We start from the raw sequence: 21,437 nt of genomic DNA on the forward strand, positions 1-21,437 counted from the left end.
TTATTTAATGTCACACCTATACAATTCATCAAAGTATAGGAGAAAGTGATAAAACTCAATACATACCATGGAATGTCCAAGATATTCCGCAGCATTATCCGATATGTACAACAGTTTTCCATTTTGCGTCATCATCATCAGGAAGCCGCTCAACGCCTGGGAAAAGAAAAGTTATTAACAAAATAATAATAAAATTATTCTATAAAAACAGAATAATAGGAGAACAGAATAAATTAGTTTATTGAGGTTAGGATAGTACTGGGATTCCCTTAATCCTGGCGACAGACTACCCACAGAAGATCAAACCTCTTAGTTGGCCTATGATGATTATTATTTTTTTTGCACGTCAACTACGAGGGTCGTTTGAAAAGTCCGTGCAAAAATAAAAACTACTTAATTTTTTGGGGTAAACCTTTTTTATTTTTCAACATAGTCTCCTTTTAGGCTTATACACTTCGTCCAACGCTGCTCTAGTTTGTTGATCCCTTCCGAATAATAGGATTTGTCCAAGTCTGAAAAATAGCCATTCGATTCTGCAATCACCTCCTCGTTTGAATAAAATCTTTTTCCCGCCAGCCATTTCTTCATATTGAGGAACAAATAGTAGTCCGAGGGAGCCAAGTCTGGAGAATAGGGGGGATGTGAAACGAGTTGGAACCCTATTTCCATTAATTTTGCGACCACAACTGCTGAGGTGTGAGCTGGTGCGTTGTCGTGATGGAAAAGGACTTTTTTGTGGGCCAATCGTGGGCGTTTTTCTTGCAGCTCGGTTTTCAAACGGTCCAATAACGATGAATAATATGCACCTGTAATAGTTTTACCCTTTTCCAGATAGTCGATGAGGATTATTCCTTGCGAATCCCAAAAGACAGTAGCCATAATCTTTCCGGCCGAAGGAACGGTCTTCGCCTTTTTTGGCGCAGATTCCCCCTTGGTAACCCATTGTTTTGATTGTTCTTTGGTCTCAGGAGTGTATTGATGTATCCATGTTTCATCCACAGTGACGAAACGACGCTTAAAGTCCTGCGGATTCTTCTGGAACAGCTGCAAACCGTCCTTGCAACACTTCACACGATTTCGTTTTTTGGTCTAGCGTGAGCAATCGCGGCACCCATCTTGCGGATAGCTTTGTCATGACCAAATGTTGATGCAAAATATTATGTACCCGTTCATTCGAGATGCCCACAGCACTAGCAATCTCACGCACCTTCACTCTTCTGTCATCCATCACCATATCATGGATTTTATCAATGATTTCTGGAGTAGTAACCTCAACAGGGCGTCCAGAACGTTCAGCGTCACTTGTGCCCATATGGCCACTCCGAAAATTTTGAAACCACTTATAAACTGTTCTAATCGAAGGTGCAGAGTCACCATAATGTTTATCAAGCTTCTCTTTAGTCTCCTGAGGCGTTTTGCCTTTCATAAAGTAGTGTTTAATCAACACACGAAATTCTTTTTCGTCCATTCTTTGAAAATCACTCGACTTCCTCGATTCAAACGAATGCCAAACACAAAGAAATAGACCGATCTGGCTGAAACTTGGTGTGTGTTCATCCAAGAGATGCTACTAACTAAACATAACCTCGATACGCGCCAGTGGTGCTATCTCTCAGACTTTGCACGGACTTTTCAAACGACCATCGTATTTACTAGAGAAGAGATGGGAAGGAATTAGAGTACTGGATTCCCACGCAGAGATCCTTGGATGAAATCCAGCTTCTCTGAAAATTTCCCCTTTCTACAAGCTTTTTCTGTGATGGACAGTGTTTTCTATAACTGGAGAGCTAATGCACAGTCCACAGCTCAGATGATCCCAGATGCTGTGATGTTCCTTAAATTAAAAGAAAAAAAAAAGACAAAACAAAATCTGGGTGGAGAATATATTGTACATCCATACAAATTCATCCATCAGGTTTTGGACCACTAATTCCTAGCAGCAGGCTAACAGAGATATAAAAACGACTTGACCCACAGCCGAAATTAATCCTCAATCCAAAATCTTCTGGTGCAGAGCTGGGCAAAGGAAGAAATACTATTAATCAGAGGAAAGTCGTTTCAGATTCAAGGGATTGTGATTCCTGGCTGAAGCTTCACCCTCTTTTTTGGTCCTCCCTAGGCCCAATTTCAGGGAGGGCCTTAAGATTTATGCTGATGGAAATAAAAATTAAATATGTGACCAAATTTTGAAGGAAATTTAAGAGCACTAGTTTTTCCACGACTTAGAAATAGATTATTATAGTTTTCACAATTTTTTCTGCAAATGCATTTTTTTTAAGTGCCAATGAATGTAACTTAAAACTGTTGAATTTTACTTTTTAGTAAAAAATTTTAGGGTGAAGAAAATTTAATTGCAAAAACTATATGGTTGGGTAAAAATCACTGGCACTATCAATTATAATAGTTTCAATCTTCCAGCAAAAAAAGAGTAAGAACAGGTGTGCTCCCTGAAGACAGATTAATTAAGACATCAGAACAACATATGCCCTGGTTGTACTCTGAATGATGATCTGCTCCAATCAACCAACCAACCAACCGTTGAATGATTGCACTGGTGACCACATAAAGGGCAGAAGAGAAGAGAAATAAATGGTTGTAAATGATGGTTATAAAATGCACTGCAGGTGCAGTGTGCGAGTTGGTATGCACTGTTAGCAAGTAAATGCTGCAGACAGCCAGCCAGCCAGCTAGCTATCTGAGCGCACTAATTATCTGTTTGTCACTCTGTCACATGTCAAGTGTTCTATCAGTTCGCTGGTTGCAGTTTATTTTCCCATCTAGTTTTATTAACCTTTGCTCTTTGCTGCAGCCTTCGTTTGGGTGTACTAATAATTGTTTAAGTAATTAAAAAGAATGTATATCAATATTGTTTTACAATAATAAATAAAAAAAATATCTACTACCGAATTACTAGATAAGAACCCTTCAATACTTCTACATTCCTACAGTAAGTCCTACAATTTAAAAAGCGCCACGGTAGCCGAGCGGTTACAGGCTAGACCCGCAAAGCTAAGATGTATTGTTGGTTTAGTGGGTTCGATTCCCGGTGACTAGACCTTGCATTTTATTTAATGTTTAATATGAGAAATTTATAGTAAAGTTACGTTTGCTAGTCGCCTCCGTCCGCGACACCTACTCGTAATTGGGTAGTTGGACGTAAGGCCCGCCTGAAAAATTAGGCATTACTTTACTTTACTTTTTCCTACAGTTTAAAATAAGTAAACAAACACGTTTGCGGAGGTTTGTCCCTTGAGAGCCCTTAAGATGTCACAAAAGTAAGAACATTAACTTAAAGTTGAGGTTGGTTCTTAAGAATTGATAGAGAAATAGCACTTTCGGTTCGTCAATTATCTTCAAATCGGGATTTTTGTTTTTTGATAAATATTTAATTTTTAATAATTACTTTAAAAATGCGTCAAGTCCATACATTACGCGGAAATTAAAAAAAAAACTACGTGGAAAGCCCCACCAGTTCCTTGCGTTTTACCGGAAGTTGGTAGAACCAAAGTATCAGCGACAATTTTATCAAATTCAAAGAAAAACATGGGGACCATTTTCTAGAAAATCTTGGAAAACTGTAAAAAGTAAATTTAGTAAAGTAGCACTTCCGGTAGTGGCTGATTTTGTCCCTAAAAGTGGTGCCTAAACAGGATGTCAAATTTACACTTTCTGCGATGTTTCGCCTTTTTTTGAGTTAGGAAGGGATTAGCTCAGTTAGCGGAGATCCCCGGGATCGAATCCAGCTGGCAGCCCTTAGATTTTCTCTTCCTAGGAGCTTCTTACAGCTCACACAGTCAGTAATGAGAGAAAACTGTTCGAAGGCGCTTCCTTAAGGGATCTTGCCTCCCTGATTGAGAATCACAGCATTAAGTTTGAAGTATTTAAGTACAGCACCAAATTGAAGGATCGAATCCAGCTGGCAGCCCTTAGATTTTCTCTTCCTAGGAGCTTCTTACAGCTCACTGTCACTATTGAGAGAAAACTGTTCGAAGGCGCCTCCTTAAGGGATCTTGCCTCCCTGATTGAGAATCACAGCATTAAGTTTGAAATATTTAAGTACAGCACCAAATTGAAAGATCCCAAATCTTTAAGTTTAGGAAGATTATCAGGCACACCATTGACTTATTATCTGGTTACAAGTAAAACTCCTTACTTTGAAGATGAAACGTAAAGTTTTACGAAGAAGTTGTAAGTTATTTTCTACTTAAAACTTTTCTGTACTTAATTTATACAGGATTGTTTTTTTTTTTTTTTTTGTAAAGTAATTCTAGCCTAGACGGACTGAACTGTTTCTTAACTCTTATTAAATTAGTCAGTACTTTAGGGCAGAAGTAAGCCCTAATATACAATAGCCTAAAATCTAAATAAGGATGGCTAGAGATTTACAAACTCCACCTTAAAAATCATCTTCAACTTAAACACATACAAAAAAAGAAAAGAAAAAAAACAGATAAGCATGGTAGAATTCTAGGATATAATAAAAACTAGACTAGAAAGGGTATTGACTGATGGTAAAACGTTGAAATAGAGTGGTGAATAGTAGAGTTTGGACAGAACAATAAGCCGGAGGACCAGTTGTCAACGTCCTGATGAAATGGAAACTGTACAGGCCGGTGGTGGTGCCGCTTAACGAGAACCTTTGAGCATAATGCGGTGAAAGTAAACACATCTGTGGAGAATAATAACAACACAGCATCCTAGACAAGCTATCTATTCTGTCCCAAAACCTTTCATCCAATTAACACCTATCTTAAACAGAAGGCCATGTTCTAGATTTATTCAATTGAAAAATTGTATTTCGTTGATTGATCTGTTTTGTCTATCTACTCAAATCAATGTTAGGAATTGATTTAATACTAACAGAGTCACAATGCCATGAACATTCTTACATTACCTAGTCAATGAACTTTACCTACAGGCAGATCACAATCTCTGGTGGCACTTACTTTTAAGTTTAAGTTAATTTGGACGTCTTAGTGGATACCCTAATACTCTTGGAACAAGGGTATTCTGCACCGCGGCCGTTATTAGATCAATAGATGATTGTTCCTTCGACATTTGTTTCTTAGTATCTAAAGGAACAATGTCTCCGTAACACCTACTCAACTCTTGAGAGGATTCTGGTTGGTCCAGTCTCTGGGTATCCACCCAGTCGTTTGATTGAGTTTGACGCCCTTAGGGGTTGTTATGGTAGTTACAGAGCTTTTCCTATTCATATGGCTTAATCCTCAAGTCTTGACCGCTCCTTCTAGATCCAGTACAGTTTCTCCAGAAATCCTGGAAATGTCTCAGCCTCGTTTCTTATTCTTTCCTTACTGTAGGACATTCCCACCCACTTACTGGGCATCTTGGCTTCATTGCTCTGAATTTAACTCTGTTCCACGCTTCTAGGGCCCTTCAGTTCCTCAAGAACTCCCCTAGAAACTGGCTGACAAAATGGCGACTACAAATTAATGAGATAAGATAAGATTCTAATAGGGCGGCCTTTAAGGCCTACGCCATTGCGACCCCTTTGGATCTATTGTGGATCCCCATCCACTAGAGATCGCCCTCAAGACCTGTCCGTTTAATCAGACTCTTAATTCTGGAGAGTGGCTCCTGGGGTAAAGCTTACAGGCCTTGGTTTTTCCCTCCCCGAGAAGTAACATCCTTAGCCAGACAAGCCCCTCACACTGACACAACACGTGCAGTGCCGTTTCCTCCTCTTCCTGACAGAACCTACAAAGGCTATCATCTGCCAGGCCCACATGCGATGCATGTGTTTTCTGAGCCTGCAGTGGCCGGTTAATAGGCCTACAATTATCCTTATAGCCCCACGGCCTTGACGGATTAAATCTGCAGTCAGCTTTGGCGAATAGCCCTACAAATTAATAACACTAATAAAAATAATTCCTTTAAACTTCGCCGTGCCATTCTTAACCCAATCCTCCTCCACGGAACTGTGGACTATATACAGGACTGCACTCAGACCCAAACTCAGTCTACCACTTTCGAAACAACTTAAGAAAAATAAAACAGTACTTTGGCGATCTAAAAGGCTAATAATTATTACCCAATCATAAGACGACGATATTCGCCTACACGTATGCTCATTGCATTGCCAAACAATACGCAGTTTTTGAATATTATTTACTGAACATCCTTTCATGTTATCTGTACAACCAACAAGCAGTTTACATTAACCTTTCTCTAAAAACATTCCGATCCAAACTGTACGCAACCAAACTACAGACATAAATACAAACCTAATTAACATAAAACATATTTTTTAAAAGTACAGTTTGCCAATCTAGATGTGCTAAGATATCCCATTCCATTAGATAAGCAACATTGATAATATTTAAAAATATTTATATCTGTAGTTGTCTAAATTATAATTCGTATATAAATACACATACCTACATAAACATTTATGTAAACCGTAAACGTATAAAATGTTAATTTTTTTGTACTTCCTATTCCCGCTCGCGGTAAAAGAAAGGATTGAACTCGAGTCACAGTATCGATATTGAGTGTTAGAAATATAAAATTTGAATAGTTGACAAGCTGACGTAAGCGGAAGTAGCCACAAACAAACGGACAAACAAATATGATAAAAAACTTGGTATTACTGTTAAGCACTATTGTGGTAAAGTACAGTTTATTTGGCTAGCACCAAGCTTTGTTTTTTAACTGAGATATTAGATCTGTAAATGAAAATTTTTCTACAAAATGATTTTCGTATATAAATTATTCTAATCCCCTTTTTTCGTGACCATGGAAACCGGAAAAATTTGAATTTTAGTGAAGAAATTATGTTTAAGAGGACGAAGAAAACCTACCTCCCATCATGTTGAACCAAACTCCTATACCAACTGTGGACAAAGTACGCTACCTTGGGCTGTACCTTAGCAAACGGTTGACATGGAATCCCCCAGACTAGACTGAAAAGACAAGAAACTAACCAATGCTACAAAACTTCTCGCCAGAATACTAGACAAACGTTCGAAACTTAACTTACAAAACAAAAGACTTTTATACCTGTTGTTAATGCGACCTATTTGGTCATACGGCATTGAAGTATGGGGGATCGACTAAACGTTCCAATTCTTTACGCATCCCAGACTTTACAATTAAAAATACTACGAAAACTTCTTAAAGCTCCATTCTATATTTCTAACCTCACCATTCATGATGACCTCAAAATCCCTTTCATTAACGACCTTACTAAAACTCGTTTCTTAAAATTTCATTCCTTTACAGCAGCTCATCCTAAATCCTTTAATTGAACACACCTATCTTCTTCCAAATTACCAGGTAATCCTCCAAGGAGATTGAAGAGAAGATGGCCCCCACGATCTACTCTCCTCATAACAGTATAGTGATCTGTTCACGTTAATGGAGTGTCGCCACTGGGTGCCTTCTCCAATCTCACATTACATAACATCACATTTGTTTGTTGCAACAACCATTTCAGTCGTAGATTTATAAAAAAAGAAAAAAAAAAAAAGGAAATCTGGAGGAAGTAATAACGTTAAGTAAAGGAAGTTACAAATAATGGTAAACATAAAGAAAAAAAAGTACGCTTAATCAATTTCCTTTTCACTTCTTATTGACTCCAGCGAAGAATAAGAACTATTCATGGTGGTTTTGAAATTAAGATAAATACGATTCCACCTGTTCAAATCATTGCTAACGTGTAACTGGTAGGAATTGAAGCGTTCTTGAAATAGAAAAGAAAAGAAGTTGACATTACTTAAAATAGAATTGGTGAAAAGAAATAAGGGTTTCGCAGAAATAAGACGTAAAAATACTATACAGGAAGAGGCTAGGGGACATAGAAGTGACTAACTATACATAATAGAAACTGGGTCAGACTAGGTGGTTCCCACGAAGAAGCTGGAGAAGACGACAAGGTACGTATACATACAAACAGACGGTAGAAAGACAAGCCCTGGGTGAAGACCAGGAGGGAGGGAGATCCGGATGCTGTGCCAACCAAGAAGGAAGAAGGTTGCTGGTTTGAGTTCACTTTAATTGCCGGCCTAAGTGCTCCAATAGAAACCTGTTTCACCACTATTTTATACAGTCATCTCTCACAGCATCCTGCTCACTCTCTTTCTCTCTCACATCATCCAACCACACCACAAAGAGCCTCCTAAATACAAACACTAGCCAACTCTTACGGGGATCTTCTATTACTTCTTGCATAATATATTTATGGTAACCAATAGGAGACTTTCAATTCTTCTTTTCTATCTTCATTTTAGCTCAATTTTTTATATACAGGGTGAACTAGTAAGTATTGTCCATAGACCCACTGTGTGTAGTACATCTAAAATGGAGTTCAATGACGTATTGGCCAACTTCATATTTTCCTCTGTTCTTGAGTGACGTCACTTTAATTTTTTTTTCTAAAATAATTACTTTCTTTCCCAATAAAAATGTTATTACTCGAGAAAGTTTTAGCCCGAATTCGATTCTGATGACACGGTTAAAAAGACAGATAAATTTTCTAAAAATTGATACCATTTTGAAGCATAAGTTATTCTCCAAACAGCCTCAATCTTCCTCCTGGATACTGGGAAAATAAAAGTAATCGAAGTTTTTAAGAAAACGCATTAGGCGCATTATGTGATCATTATCAGACCTAGGATAAAAGTTTCCTTGTTTAATGGGCTTTCAAACGGTATATCATTTTTCAATTTGTTGAAAACTTTTGATTTCCTTATTTTGAGACAATCTACTATAAAAATTCGACTACCGGTCCATCTAAAAGAGTTTTCAATGAATTAAACAACTTGTTAAACTAACACTGTTGTGGAATCGTGAACACGTTTTCTTGTAAAATATCACACCTCTGATATCTCTCCTTACAACTGTCGTTTTCAGACTCCTTCCTAACCAATCTCCTTAAAAAGTAACTAAAATAAATAATAATACCGCTACGAAATATTTAGACCAGTATGTAATTTGTAAGTTTCTCTTCGGTTAAAGTATAATGGCGACTAAAATTTATTGTAATATTATTAAGACTTCTCGGGGAGGAAAAACCAAGGCCTGTGAGCTTTACCCAAGAGTCGCTCTCCAGCATTAAGAGTCTAATTAAAAGGACAGGTCTGGAGGGTGAGCTTTAAAGTTAGGGGAGCCACAATAGACCCAAAGGGGTCGCAGTGGCGTAGGCCCTGAGGCCGCCCTAGTCCAATCTAATCTATTAAGAAAGCATTGTTAACTTATGTAATTGTATAATGTAAATGCAAACTAATTAAAGGCATAATGCAATAATGTACAACAATAATGACCTATTATTAATTTATGGATTGATGGATTTATGAAGTTTTTAAAGATCGAAAAATGAAAACTGATGAAGAATAGATAGATATCTGGTAAAAACAGAGATAAATATCGTCAAAAAATGTTTAAAAATTGTCAAAAGAAATTGACTTTTGATTTAAGCAACAAATATTTCTTGTAAAATTGGGCAAATAAAAAGGAAATCATAATGGAGCTGAGCAAAAGTAGGGGTTGCAGACTGTAGAAGGAAAATTAGAAGGAAAAATTACAAATTAATAAGGAAAACTGGGGTAAAAAGGCGCCCTGCCTTCAGATTTTCTATTTCGTATCATTTCTTCTATCTTCACAAATTGGCTGATAGATCTAGTTTCCGATACTTTGTAACATATTTGATACAGTACGAAGTATTTATTACCCGTTCATACTAAATGCCAAAAGTACAAACAGATGACTACTTAACACAGTTGCGAAAGAGATTACTCGATACTTAATAAAATAACCCAGTGAAACACTAGTCTACAAAAATGATAAAGTTATTTCAAAACTACGAGATGCAAAATAACATGTAAGATAAAAAAGAAAAGAAAAAGTAAATTGTCTTCTATTGCAAAGTGCCGCCCTTGTTAAGTAATTTACAAAAAAAAATAAATAAGAAAACTTGGCAACACTTTTACTTAAGTAATAAATAACACCATGTTCTTTTAGATAGCCCAAGGACAGATTAAGTTTTAGCTACAATTAGAAAAGGTTCTATTGCAAGCTAACTATGTAACTAATTAGATCAGAAATATGCAATTAATGACTACGTAATCATTAAATGTTACCTTTCATTTTCCAATCAGAGAGAGAGAGACAGAGAAAAAAGGGAAAAAGTAACTGAAGAAATAGCATGTGGACAACCCGTGTGACAAGTTAATTTGTAGGGATGTATGACATAATAGTTTGAGTTCGGATATCTGGAACTAGAAACGCGCTAGATTACGGAAGTAGTAAAATTCAATTAGTAGAGTTAGTTCCAAGGGCTAAAACAGTTTCTTCCGCTTTAAAAGTTTCAACTCCGGAAATAGACCAGTTAATGCAGAAAAATGTGGCATTTCCGCTTCTGATATCCGGGCAAACGAGCATTCACTATTGGCCGCTTAAAGCTTGTATTTATTGCCAAAAAAAAAGAGCTGTTTTGAAGCGCCCAGAGTCCTCTATAATCGACAGGTGCCTTCGAGAGAATGTTTGTAGAGTTACTCATGGTGTACTCCAGTAATTCCAGCCATCATAATAAGTTCAGTTAACTGCTAGGCTTCGAACAAAGAGTTTCTTATGCTTTTATGCTATATACAGGGTGTTCATTTTAAGAGGGCTCAAATGCATTTCATGCTTAAACGGTTAATCTGAGCGAAAAAAATGGTAGAGGAAAGATTTGTTGCCCTCCTTTGGCTCGCAAGCCAGATATCAACTGCTCTCCTCTATCTGAGGAGGCACCTTTGAAGGCACAGTACATGCTGCACAAGTTGAGTAAAGTGCATTATTTGATAAATTAAGGAATAAGTTTGATCCTTTACATGAGAGATATTGATCACTTAAATATGTGGCAGGAGGTTTCCAATTTTTTTGGTATTTAAACGAAACTCTCCCAAAATTACCAAATAATACCTTCTTGTTTGTAACAGATGTAAAATTAATTTTTAGCCATTTTGTGTATGCTTGAGAACATCTAAAGATCTTAAATTTGATTTTTCTAGGAAAAATCACTCGGAAAACGACTTATTTCCCGATATTAAGAAAAATACTAGCTTCACTGCCGTGGCAATATTTTTAGTAGAAAGGGGATGAAAAAATACATAAAAATGACCTATCGCGTGCTCTTCTTTCTCTTTGATAACAGGTTAAAAAATTGAAATAAGATTAATAAATACCAGATTTTGAAATAGCCTAGAAACCTTTAATTTGGAAGATATCGAATTGCGGTTTCCGGTTTCTTTCATAACTTTTTATACTCTTTAATACTGTGTATATGAAAATGGGAGTCAACTACGAACCCTCACGGGGTTGAAAATGCGGGCAGCAATCTAAAATCAAGTCATATATTCTGAAACTAGAGGTGACGGGCAACAAATTTTTCCTCCACCATTTTTTGCACAGATCAACCGTTTAAGCATGAAATGCATTTGAGCCGTCTTAAAATGAACACCCTGTATATACATATTTTATTTTATTTATTTTGCAACTGTATCCAATACAACAAGCAAAAGAGATGAGTGATAAGGGATAGCGTAAATACACATGCACGTAATATATATCTAAATACATACACGCGCACATGCATGTGCGCCAAGGGCGTGATTGGAGTGAACGACGACCATCCAGTGATGGAAGTAGTTAGTTCCGTCTCGTTGGCAAGCATACGCAGCAACCATCCAGGGGAGATCGGCGTTATATGTTGAGATGATCGCGTGGCCACCGCCGCGATTTGAAGGAAGTGTTGTTGTAGGCATGTTGTGGATCAGAGGGTTGTAATGACTGTGTCTAGATTTGAGTGGAGTTTTATGTATCGAGATTTGGGCTATTTCCAGAGACGTGAGGAATATTGAGATCAGTGATTGGAGACGTAGAAGGGAGCGTTAAATATTGTTCTTAGAATTTTAGATTGCACGGAATGCTATATTTTTTTTAAAGAATAACTCCAGAAATAGACAAGTTAATGTAGAAAAATGTGGCACTTCCGCTCTGATATCCGGGCAAACGAGAGGAAGTTGTGTATTTATTTTGAACTCTTTATCAGCACACACATCCTCTTCCTAACGACCATGACCTTGAAGTGCCCAAGTACAGTGATTAGAGAGAGAGAGAAATTTTGATTTCAAAAAAAAGACAAGTGAATTCACTAGCGATGTTAGTTTATCTCAGGATGGCTGTAGATTGTTAACCACCACAGAGTTCTTAAAAGAGAAAAAAAACAGGTTAAACCCTTTCGTAGAGGGGGGAAAAATTATTAATAGTTAACGACAAGTGAAGATTGTGTGAAGAGCATATTAAATTAATACAAAAATAATAGAATTATCTGATATTAAAGAATGATGCTGTGATTATAGTTAATACAAGATTTTTGTACAGCGTTAGAAGTCCTATAATATGTACAGGAGGTGTCAGATGGGATTTACACGGGGGTAGGCAGAGCCCAGTTAAGTTTAATGAGAGTCACAGCATCATCCTATAGCCGATAGGTCTTTAATATGTTATTGTGCCGATATCTCTTCTTTTTTTTTCTTACACACAAACACACTGTTTACTGTTGGCCTGCACAAGAAAACTAGACGTAGGAGAGAAAAGCAAAATGGATTTTTGAGGACTCCCCCTGCCACCCCACCCCCACTGGAGGGGAGAAAGGTGTGAAGAGGTGATTACCCCATAAATACCTGGGAGGGGGGATATCGTAGCGGTTGGTGCCTTATGGAGTTTAGGTATTCTCTCAATATCATTAAAATAATGAACACATATCTACCCAAACTTCTCATACAAACGCACCAAAATCACCTGCACATCTATCGATTACAGCTATTATATCAAATATATAATACCTTGCATACATGGTTGGCGGCACTTATAAACAGGTAATATCAGAAGAAAAGGCGGATGTATGCTTACGCATTTCAGGTCTTCATAATTTTCAAAAAAAATAATAATAAAAAAAAATTTTCTTATCACCTATAATTATTATCGATAATATTTTCTATTTTATCGTCTATTTTTCGCGTCTTTGTCCGTCCTCTCTTTAATTTAATTCGTCTTATACACCGACGCACAAACACTGTCTTACCAATATTTAACCTATTAAAGTTCCTATCGTATTTGAAAAAAAAAAAAAAACAAGTTAGAGGTCACTAAGTTGTTGAACTTTAGTAAATAATAATAATTATTTCAAAATTATAAAATGTTTATATGGATGTGGGTAGAAAAAGAAACAAAAAAAAAAATTGAGGCCTATACTATAATTTCCAATGAAGATACTCGTACAAAATAAAATCCCCGATTATTTGGGATATTACATTATCCCTAGAGATTAGGTTTTTTGTTTTTGCCTTTTCCCATTTGACTTACACTTTTCAATTTATCCAAGGATATTTTATTTAGCAACAAAGCTAGGATGAAAAGCTAGAAAAAACAATCCAGGATCTTGGCAATTTCAAGAAATATTGCTAGCTGGATAATCTAGTGAAGGAGACAGGGAAATATTAGGTACAAATATTGTTGGTCTAGCTTGTCCGTAGCGAGCGTTCAAGTTCAAAAAAATTGTACATTTAAGACTTGAGTCTCTTCTGTAGAGTAGAATTAAGAGTCTGATTGTAACGGACGGAGCTCTAGAGTAGTAGGAGCCACAATAGATCCATGGGGTCGCGGTGGCGTAGGCCTTTAAGGCTGCCCTACAAGAACCTAGTCTAATTTCTTCTGTGGATTCGTTAATTTGACTTTCCAAGCCATCCAATCTCAAAGGCCTATTTTTTCAGGCAGGCTTTACGTCCAACTACTGAATTAGGTGTGGACGGAGGCGACTAGCAAACATACTTTACTATAATTTTCTCATATTAATCATTAAACAAAATCCAAGGCCTAGACACTGTGAATCGAACCCACTAAACCAACAATACATCTTAGCTTTGCGGGTCTAGTATATCTTAACCGCCAAACATACTTTACTATAAATTTCTCATATTAACCATTAAATAAAATCCAAGTCCTAAGACCGGGGGAATCGAACCCACTAAACCAACAATGCATCTTAGCTTTGCGGGTCTAGCCTATAACCGCCTAACATACTTTACTATAAATTTCTCATATTAATCATTAAACAAAATCCAAGGCCTATAACCGCTCGGCTACCGTGGCGCCTCAATCTCAAAGACTATCTTATATTTTTTCAACTCTTCAAGTTCTAAATCCTCGATCCATTCCCCGTAATACTAGATCTCGTTCGTCTGATCTCTACATATTCCCTCACATCGTACTTCATCCTTCGACAAATCCTTCGTAATACGTGCTACCTCTTTCTGGAACTCCCTGCCTTCGTCTGTCCGTCATGCTTCTACCCTTTCCATCTTTAAATCCCTTCTGTTCAATTATCTTTTTTGTAACCAGCTTTCTCCGAACCTATAATTGTATCCCTTTATTTAATTAATTTTGATTTTTCATTTTTGTATATACTTATTTTTATTTATAAATATTTAAAAGTTAGGCCAAACTAATAGGGCCTCTAACTGCACATGTACGTATTTATTCTTAGGGCACAATAGTCCCAGAATAATAAACTTATTTTCTTCTTCTTCTTAATCAACTTGAAATTATTTCGAACAATAATCTCACGTATCAGAGCTGAATTATCGACTCAAAAAGTCGATAGACAGGAGTATTCTTAACTTTACACGAAAGGAGGGAAAAATAAGTCATAAAGATTTGGCGGAATAAAAAGATGAGACTAGATGACATAAAGAAACACGCAGATAAAGTAATGAAACTGGACAGGAGATATTTTGCAAGATTGACTGACAAGAAGAATGTCAGAATGGACATCGCTGGAGCTGAATTGAAGGGGGGGGGGAAGAAAAGAGGAAGACAGTATTTAAGATGGGCAGTATGAACGGAAGTCTGACGGAGAAGAACGGCTAAAGATACAAAATTATTGGAAGAAACTGGGAGATGCCATTGTGATGGTTTCAAAATAATGATTTCAAATATAATGGATCACACCAAAAACTGCCACAATCTACGAGAATCTATAGACTGGACTAGGACTAGAGGACAAATTAGGCAAGGAATAAAGACTGATACCCAACATCCGAGAGGTTAAGACACCGGAAATGAAAAAATAATGGAAGAAATAAAAAATATTTTCATTAAGTTGTTCTTTTCGACTATCTTAATGATATTTTCTACGTTTTTTAAATTGCAGCGGACATGCAACCTCACAAAACATCAACCTGAGACGACAAATTTGTTACTTTCTTGAAGGATCTCAAAAAGTGTTTTACTCAAAATAGAGAATCAACCCAATCTGTAACAGAATACTTCCGGTTAAAGGAGGAAAAACATTATAATAAAGGCCAACATTTCACCAACAATGATAATGCTATGAAAATTAACTGATAACAAAATAACCGTATCTTATTCAATATATGTATATCTATTAAGTAAAACGCATTTATCTATACATATGTTTTACAGCTGATAATTTAGATGGAAATCATAATGGCAGTGTGTTTTGAACGTGTGAGTGTGTGGTGTAAATGGTTAATTTTCATGCAATCTACGGCTAACCCATTGGGTTATATTTGAGCGGTTTTATGTGTCTGTGTGTCTGTGGGTGTGATGTAGTTGTAATTGTGTTTGGGAAGATTAAAGGACGCTACACTGTTTTGTTAGCGTCAGTGTTGACGCCCCGGGCCCAATATCTTGGGACCCCATTTATTCCTTTTATTTTATTTTATTAAACAATAATCATACTATAATAATAATACCCGCCCAATCTATTTATAATATATAATAAAGTATTTATGGATTTTTATCACCTATAATGTGGATTTCCAAAATAAAAGAGTCCATTAAATTTCTTCTATCTTTTTTTTTTACCTTTAACATTCAATTTAGATGTTTTAGCTATCTCATTCAATGTGGACTCCATCTTTTAGAGAAAGATTAAGGTTGCATTCCTGCTATGGACGTATGGAAAGCATTCTAATTTTGTGACCTGCTAACTTATTTGTTGCAGCTTCCAATGATTTTGTTGCTGGTTCCCTCGTTACAGAGCACACTGTACACTGGAGCTGAAAGGAGCTCCTAAGAAGAGAACATCTACAGCTGGATTCAAACCCCTTAGGCTGCAAAACATAGTGGAGAGGCGAGCAAAGCGGCAATGATAGTTGCTTTTAATCAAAAGAGACCTGAAGAGCAGCTAGCAAAGAGTCACATGCACATAGTGACGGAGTTTAGTCGCGTTTCTCCTTTCGACGAGACATGATGCAAGAGGAATTATTTCTATACGAAAATTCATCCTTGAAAATTTTGGTATTTACAGCAGCTTTAGTAGCAGGAGGCTGCAGTGTTCATGTTATAAACAGGACTAGACATGAACCATGGTGAATTTCATCACTTGTACCAAACAACTTCGGGAGCATCCTGGCAAGTTTCATACGTATTTTCGAATGTCTATTTCAACATTTAATTAAATACTAACCAGTGTTGAGGGCATGTTAATCAAGAAAAGGACGAATTAGAAGATCGTTTTGGTCCCACAGAAGTTTCTGTAAACAAACTACACCAATAAATGCAGCAATATCCACTTTAAGCTTGAAAATCGAGCGCGATGAGAGCGAAGTAATCAGACATGTCAGGCACCACGGTAGCCGAGCGGTTAGAGGCGAGACCTGCGAAGCTAATGTGTATTGTGGTACTGGGTTCGATTCCCGGTCTTAGGCCTTGGATTTTATTTAATGGTTAATAAAAGAACTTTACAGTTATTAAGTATGTTTGCTAGTCGTCTCCGTCCACGACACCTAATTGGTAGTTGGACGTTAAGCCCCGACCGAAAAAATTACTTTACTTTTTACTTTACTTAATCAAACATGTCACAACGCGTTGCTCTATCTTCGCTTTGCTCCCCACTCCCCACTATGCGCGGTCCCATATGTTAACTAGTGTTTGTTTTCGCCGCTTTGCTCGCCGCTCCACTATGTTTCCAGCCTTAATCTCCTCCAAGGAATCCAGTTTTCGCTAACCACCAAGCGCGCCCCCTTCACTCAGTGAGCGTACTATTCGTGTTATTAGACTTGGCTACCCGCCAAGATCGAATAATTAGGATCAAAGAAGTTATGTTATCCAAATTCTCAAAGTGGAACGTTGATTCAGCCCGTTGATTGTTGGTTATAGTCCAATAATTTGTTCTTCCTTGGATTTCCCACGGTATTGAATGATCTTATGATGTGGGCGTCAGCCATCTTGGTTCGTACAGCTTCCACAGATTACAAAAATAAAGACTGGACCATAGAGAGTACAGTGGAGTAAATGATTTACGAAAGGAGAGTTAACTAGCCGCAATTAATTAAGCCGAGAAAAGTTATAATAGCAATAATAGAGGCCCAGTGGAGTAAAATATTGTGTGGAGTATGATTGATTAGATGAAGAAGGTTGATGGTGGTAGTAGCTACTGTATAAGTAGCGGTGTCTGGCGTTGAGTGCTCCGGTAATATCTTGAAGACAAAGAGAGAGAGTGAAAGACATGATGTTTTCAAGATCTCCAAGACTAAGAGCGTATTCCACTGGCCAGTCTCTTAGTGACACACACCGTATTACTACTCAGCTAGCTGACTGATTATTGACTAGTTAGACAAGTAAGTAGTCGCCCTGTTTCTCATTGGAGCCTGTCAGTACTGATGGTTCATTAGTAAACTTTACAACAAATAATCATAGTTCCACCCAATCAATACTCCCGGCAGTCTTCTAATCACCTGAGAACTCCTACTAATACACTCCGGCCTTAGAACCAGACTATAGAACCATAACCTTCCCCCTAGGCTACTGTTAGTATGTTATATGTCTTTTATTTTGGTATTTCTATTACTTCTGGTTCGGCCATTTGTTACTAAAGTAGTTAACTGACTTATTTCAGTTCTTCTAAAATTATTAACTAGGAAATTTCAAGTGCTTTTAAAAGGAGATCATTACCTTTAAGAACAATTTTTTGAAACATACAAGCAAACTACTTTATATCTGCTTATTTATTGATTTTTTTTGCGACTTCCAAAAAAATGAAACTAGCAAAAAATGATTAACACTTAAATATACTGTATTTGTTTTTCTATATTCTTTGATTCACAACACAAAGTTAAGTAGTCGAAAATATTTATTTTATTATTAAAATGTCAATAAATAGAATCAAATAATTTGTTTGTACAATTTATATAAATAAGAATACTTTATGAGTATAATTTTATTTGACATGTATGAACTTGCACGACATCTGTCGTCATCACAACTAGAGAAGCGCACAATAATTATCTATTTTTATCCACGTTAACTACTTATTATATATATAATAAATATATGGATTATGTACTAGTTTCTTCAGACGAAAGAATAACCACCCCTCTCTCAAGTAAGTAATAAGCAAGCATTAAGTATAATTTATATAAGTATAATTTAAACTAGATACGGAAACCAGCATAACACGAAAGCATTGCGGTATTTTTTTTAAAAAAGAAATTAGAATTCAGTCAAAATTATTTTTAGCTAAAGTTTTAAATATGTATTAGATAGATTTAGCCCGCAACACATTGATTCAATGCGTTCTTAGCATACCTTAAACGCCGTATAATTTTTTCGCTTTTAGTTTGATTAGCTTTATTTCGATTTTTCATCACAAAATATCCCTGGTTTTAATTTTGATAATTTTTTTTCCAGGACAATACGATAAATTAGGGAGGAATGGTTGTTCGACCCTCTGAAGGAGGAACTAGTACATAATCCATATATTTATTTTAGATCTATATTTAATAAATAGTTAACAACATGGATATTGTGCGTCTCTCTAGTTGTGATGACGATGGATGTCGTGCAAGTTCAAACATGTCAAATAAAATTAGATGCCAGTCAAACACAATAAACTGCACAATAGATATATATATTTATATTCATAAATCTACTAATGGCATGTAGCACAAATGAATAAATGGCCACATGAATATTTTATCACCATTGCCATTCAATAAACATCGTTTAAATCATATTTTATGATTCCATTATTTACTGAGTGAGAAAAAAGAAAAAAGTTTACTCGACTGTTTAAACTGAGAGGTAACTAAACAAATTGTGTGAATAGTTAAGATAACTTTATGAAGTTCTGGGGGATTAAAAGAAAATACGAGTAGACCAAGGCTAGAATCGAAGAATCTAAACCAAAATCTTTAGCTACAAAAGTAGATTAGAACATCAGCCACTACAACCAAAATGGGAACATTAATTAATGCGCTGCCTAAGTTAATTCAAGTAGAAGGAAACAACACTGTTTTTGCAACAATCCCAGGGGTTGTTGTTTATAGTATAGTAAAAATTAAGTTCTTACACAAAATATTCATTTTTAAGAGCTCCTGATGCAGAGAAAGGTATTTTTTAGAGAATATCACTGAAAGTGATGTTTCGATTTGATCCCACTTGTAACTTGGCGCTGAAAAGCTCGAAACCGGAAGTCAAGAAAGTGGTAAACCCTAGATTTGAATTATCTAAATTCCGTACACGCGGATGTTGTATACTTTCACAATAAACAAAAGAAATTAGCAGCAGATTGTTGGAATGTCCGGAATCTAATCCAGTCTATGTTTAAGATGTTACATTGTACAAAAAAATCATGTGAAAAAAGATGGTGAGAATAATCTTATCCAAAAAAAAGAAGAAAAAAATAAACTCCCGGGTAAAATACCAGGTGGAAATAAATAACCTTATTTCTAAATAACAGTTTTTTTTTTCTTGCCTTATTATAATTCTATTGGCGGCACGATCGATTGGTGGATAATTATTTGTTATCTGCTAACAGGTTCACTATATATAATGAGATTTCTATGTGAAGGTGGTGGGCTATGAGAAGGCTGAGATTGTGTGGGAACCCGGTCGATCTGTGGAAACTATCTCCGTCGTCTCTTCCTGTGTTTTTTGTTTTACCTATTTGCATAATACGAACATACATAGAAATATACAAACGCAGGAGCATTACTGGCTGACACGCAATCATCATTTAACCAATCCATATACCACGCACATCACACCATACAATGCACGCATCTAAATCTATTCCTTTCAAATTTCATCTCCATAAAGTTTATTTACCATTAAATTTACAAATAAAATATCCAATTATTTATTTAATGTGATTTGGTACAAATCTAATGTAAATAGAAGAGGTTTCTTTGCGAAAGGTTAAAGTCCTTACTTTATATATATTAAGCAGATTGGTAAAATTTTGAAGTGTTGAATCAATATTTAATTTAGGTACTTATATTCTATTTATTTATTTTTTATACTTATTTTATTTACATTTACAGACGACAGTATTCTTTTTCCTTCTGTAAGGTATTTACTTCAGCGTGTAGTACAAATATTTACTTAAATATGTAGTCAATTGTGCTTAGTACTTTGTCACATTGAGGGTACCAACAATCCAGTCTTAGTGCACAGAGGATAAAAACATTTTTTTCCCTAATTTACAGAGAGAGAGAGAGAGGGTAACTAGATTTTCCTATAACGTGCCACTTCCGTTTAATTAACGGAAATAAAGTAAAAAAAAGGTAAAGGGGCTTAACGTCCAACTACCAATTAGGTGTCGTGGACGGAGGAGACTAGCAAACATACTTTACTGTAAAATTCCTCATATTAACCACTAAATAAAATCCAAGACCTAGACCAGGGGAATCGAACCCACTAAACCAATAATACATCTTAGCTTTGCGGGTCTAGCCTATAACCGCCTAACATACTTTACAGTAAAATTTCTCATATTAACCATTAAATACAATCCAAGACCTAGACCAGGGGAATCGAACCCACTAAACCAACAATGCATCTTAGGATTGCGGGTCTAGCTTATAACCGTCTAACATACTTAACTGTAAAATTTCTCATATTAACCATTAAATACAATCCAAGACCTAGACCAGGGGAATCGAACCCACTAAACCAACAATACATCTTAGCATTGCGGGTCTAGCTTATAACCGTCTAACATACTTTACTGTAAAATTTCTCATATTAACCATTAAATAAAATCCAAGACCTAGACCAGGGGAATCGAACCCACTAAACCAATAATACATCTTAGCTTTGCGGGTCTAGCTTATAACCGCCTAACATACTTTACTGCAAATTTCTCATATTAACCATTAAATAAAATCCAAGACCCTAGACCAGGGGAATCGAACCCACTAAACCAATAATACATCTTAGCTTTGCGGGTCTAGCTTATAACCGTCTAACATACTTTACTGTAAAATTTCTCATATTAACCATTAAATAAAATCCAAGACCTAGACCAGGGGAATCGAACCCACTAAACCAATAATACATCTTAGCTTTGCGGGTCTAGCTTATAACCGCCTAACATACTTTACTGCAAATTTCTCATATTAACCATTAAA

General features: G+C 36.3%; 1 protein-coding gene across 2 annotated transcripts in view; it reads right to left on the bottom strand.

Annotated features, from left to right (window-relative positions):
* dysf (neuronal PAS domain protein dysfusion) overlaps window positions 1-21,437 on the bottom strand; it is a 302,152-nt gene that overhangs the window by 127,392 nt on the left and 153,323 nt on the right. For both annotated transcript variants that reach the window (XM_074126429.1, XM_074126428.1), the window contains exon 4: window positions 67-156. In XM_074126429.1, coding sequence (XP_073982530.1) covers window positions 67-156 — 90 coding nt within the window. The remainder of the gene's footprint in view (window positions 1-66; window positions 157-21,437) is intronic.

This window comes from Rhodnius prolixus, unplaced genomic scaffold (assembly GCF_049639745.1).
Source record: "Rhodnius prolixus isolate KJV_2025 unplaced genomic scaffold, Rpr scaffold_3, whole genome shotgun sequence".
NCBI classification, from domain to species: domain Eukaryota; kingdom Metazoa; phylum Arthropoda; class Insecta; order Hemiptera; family Reduviidae; genus Rhodnius; species Rhodnius prolixus.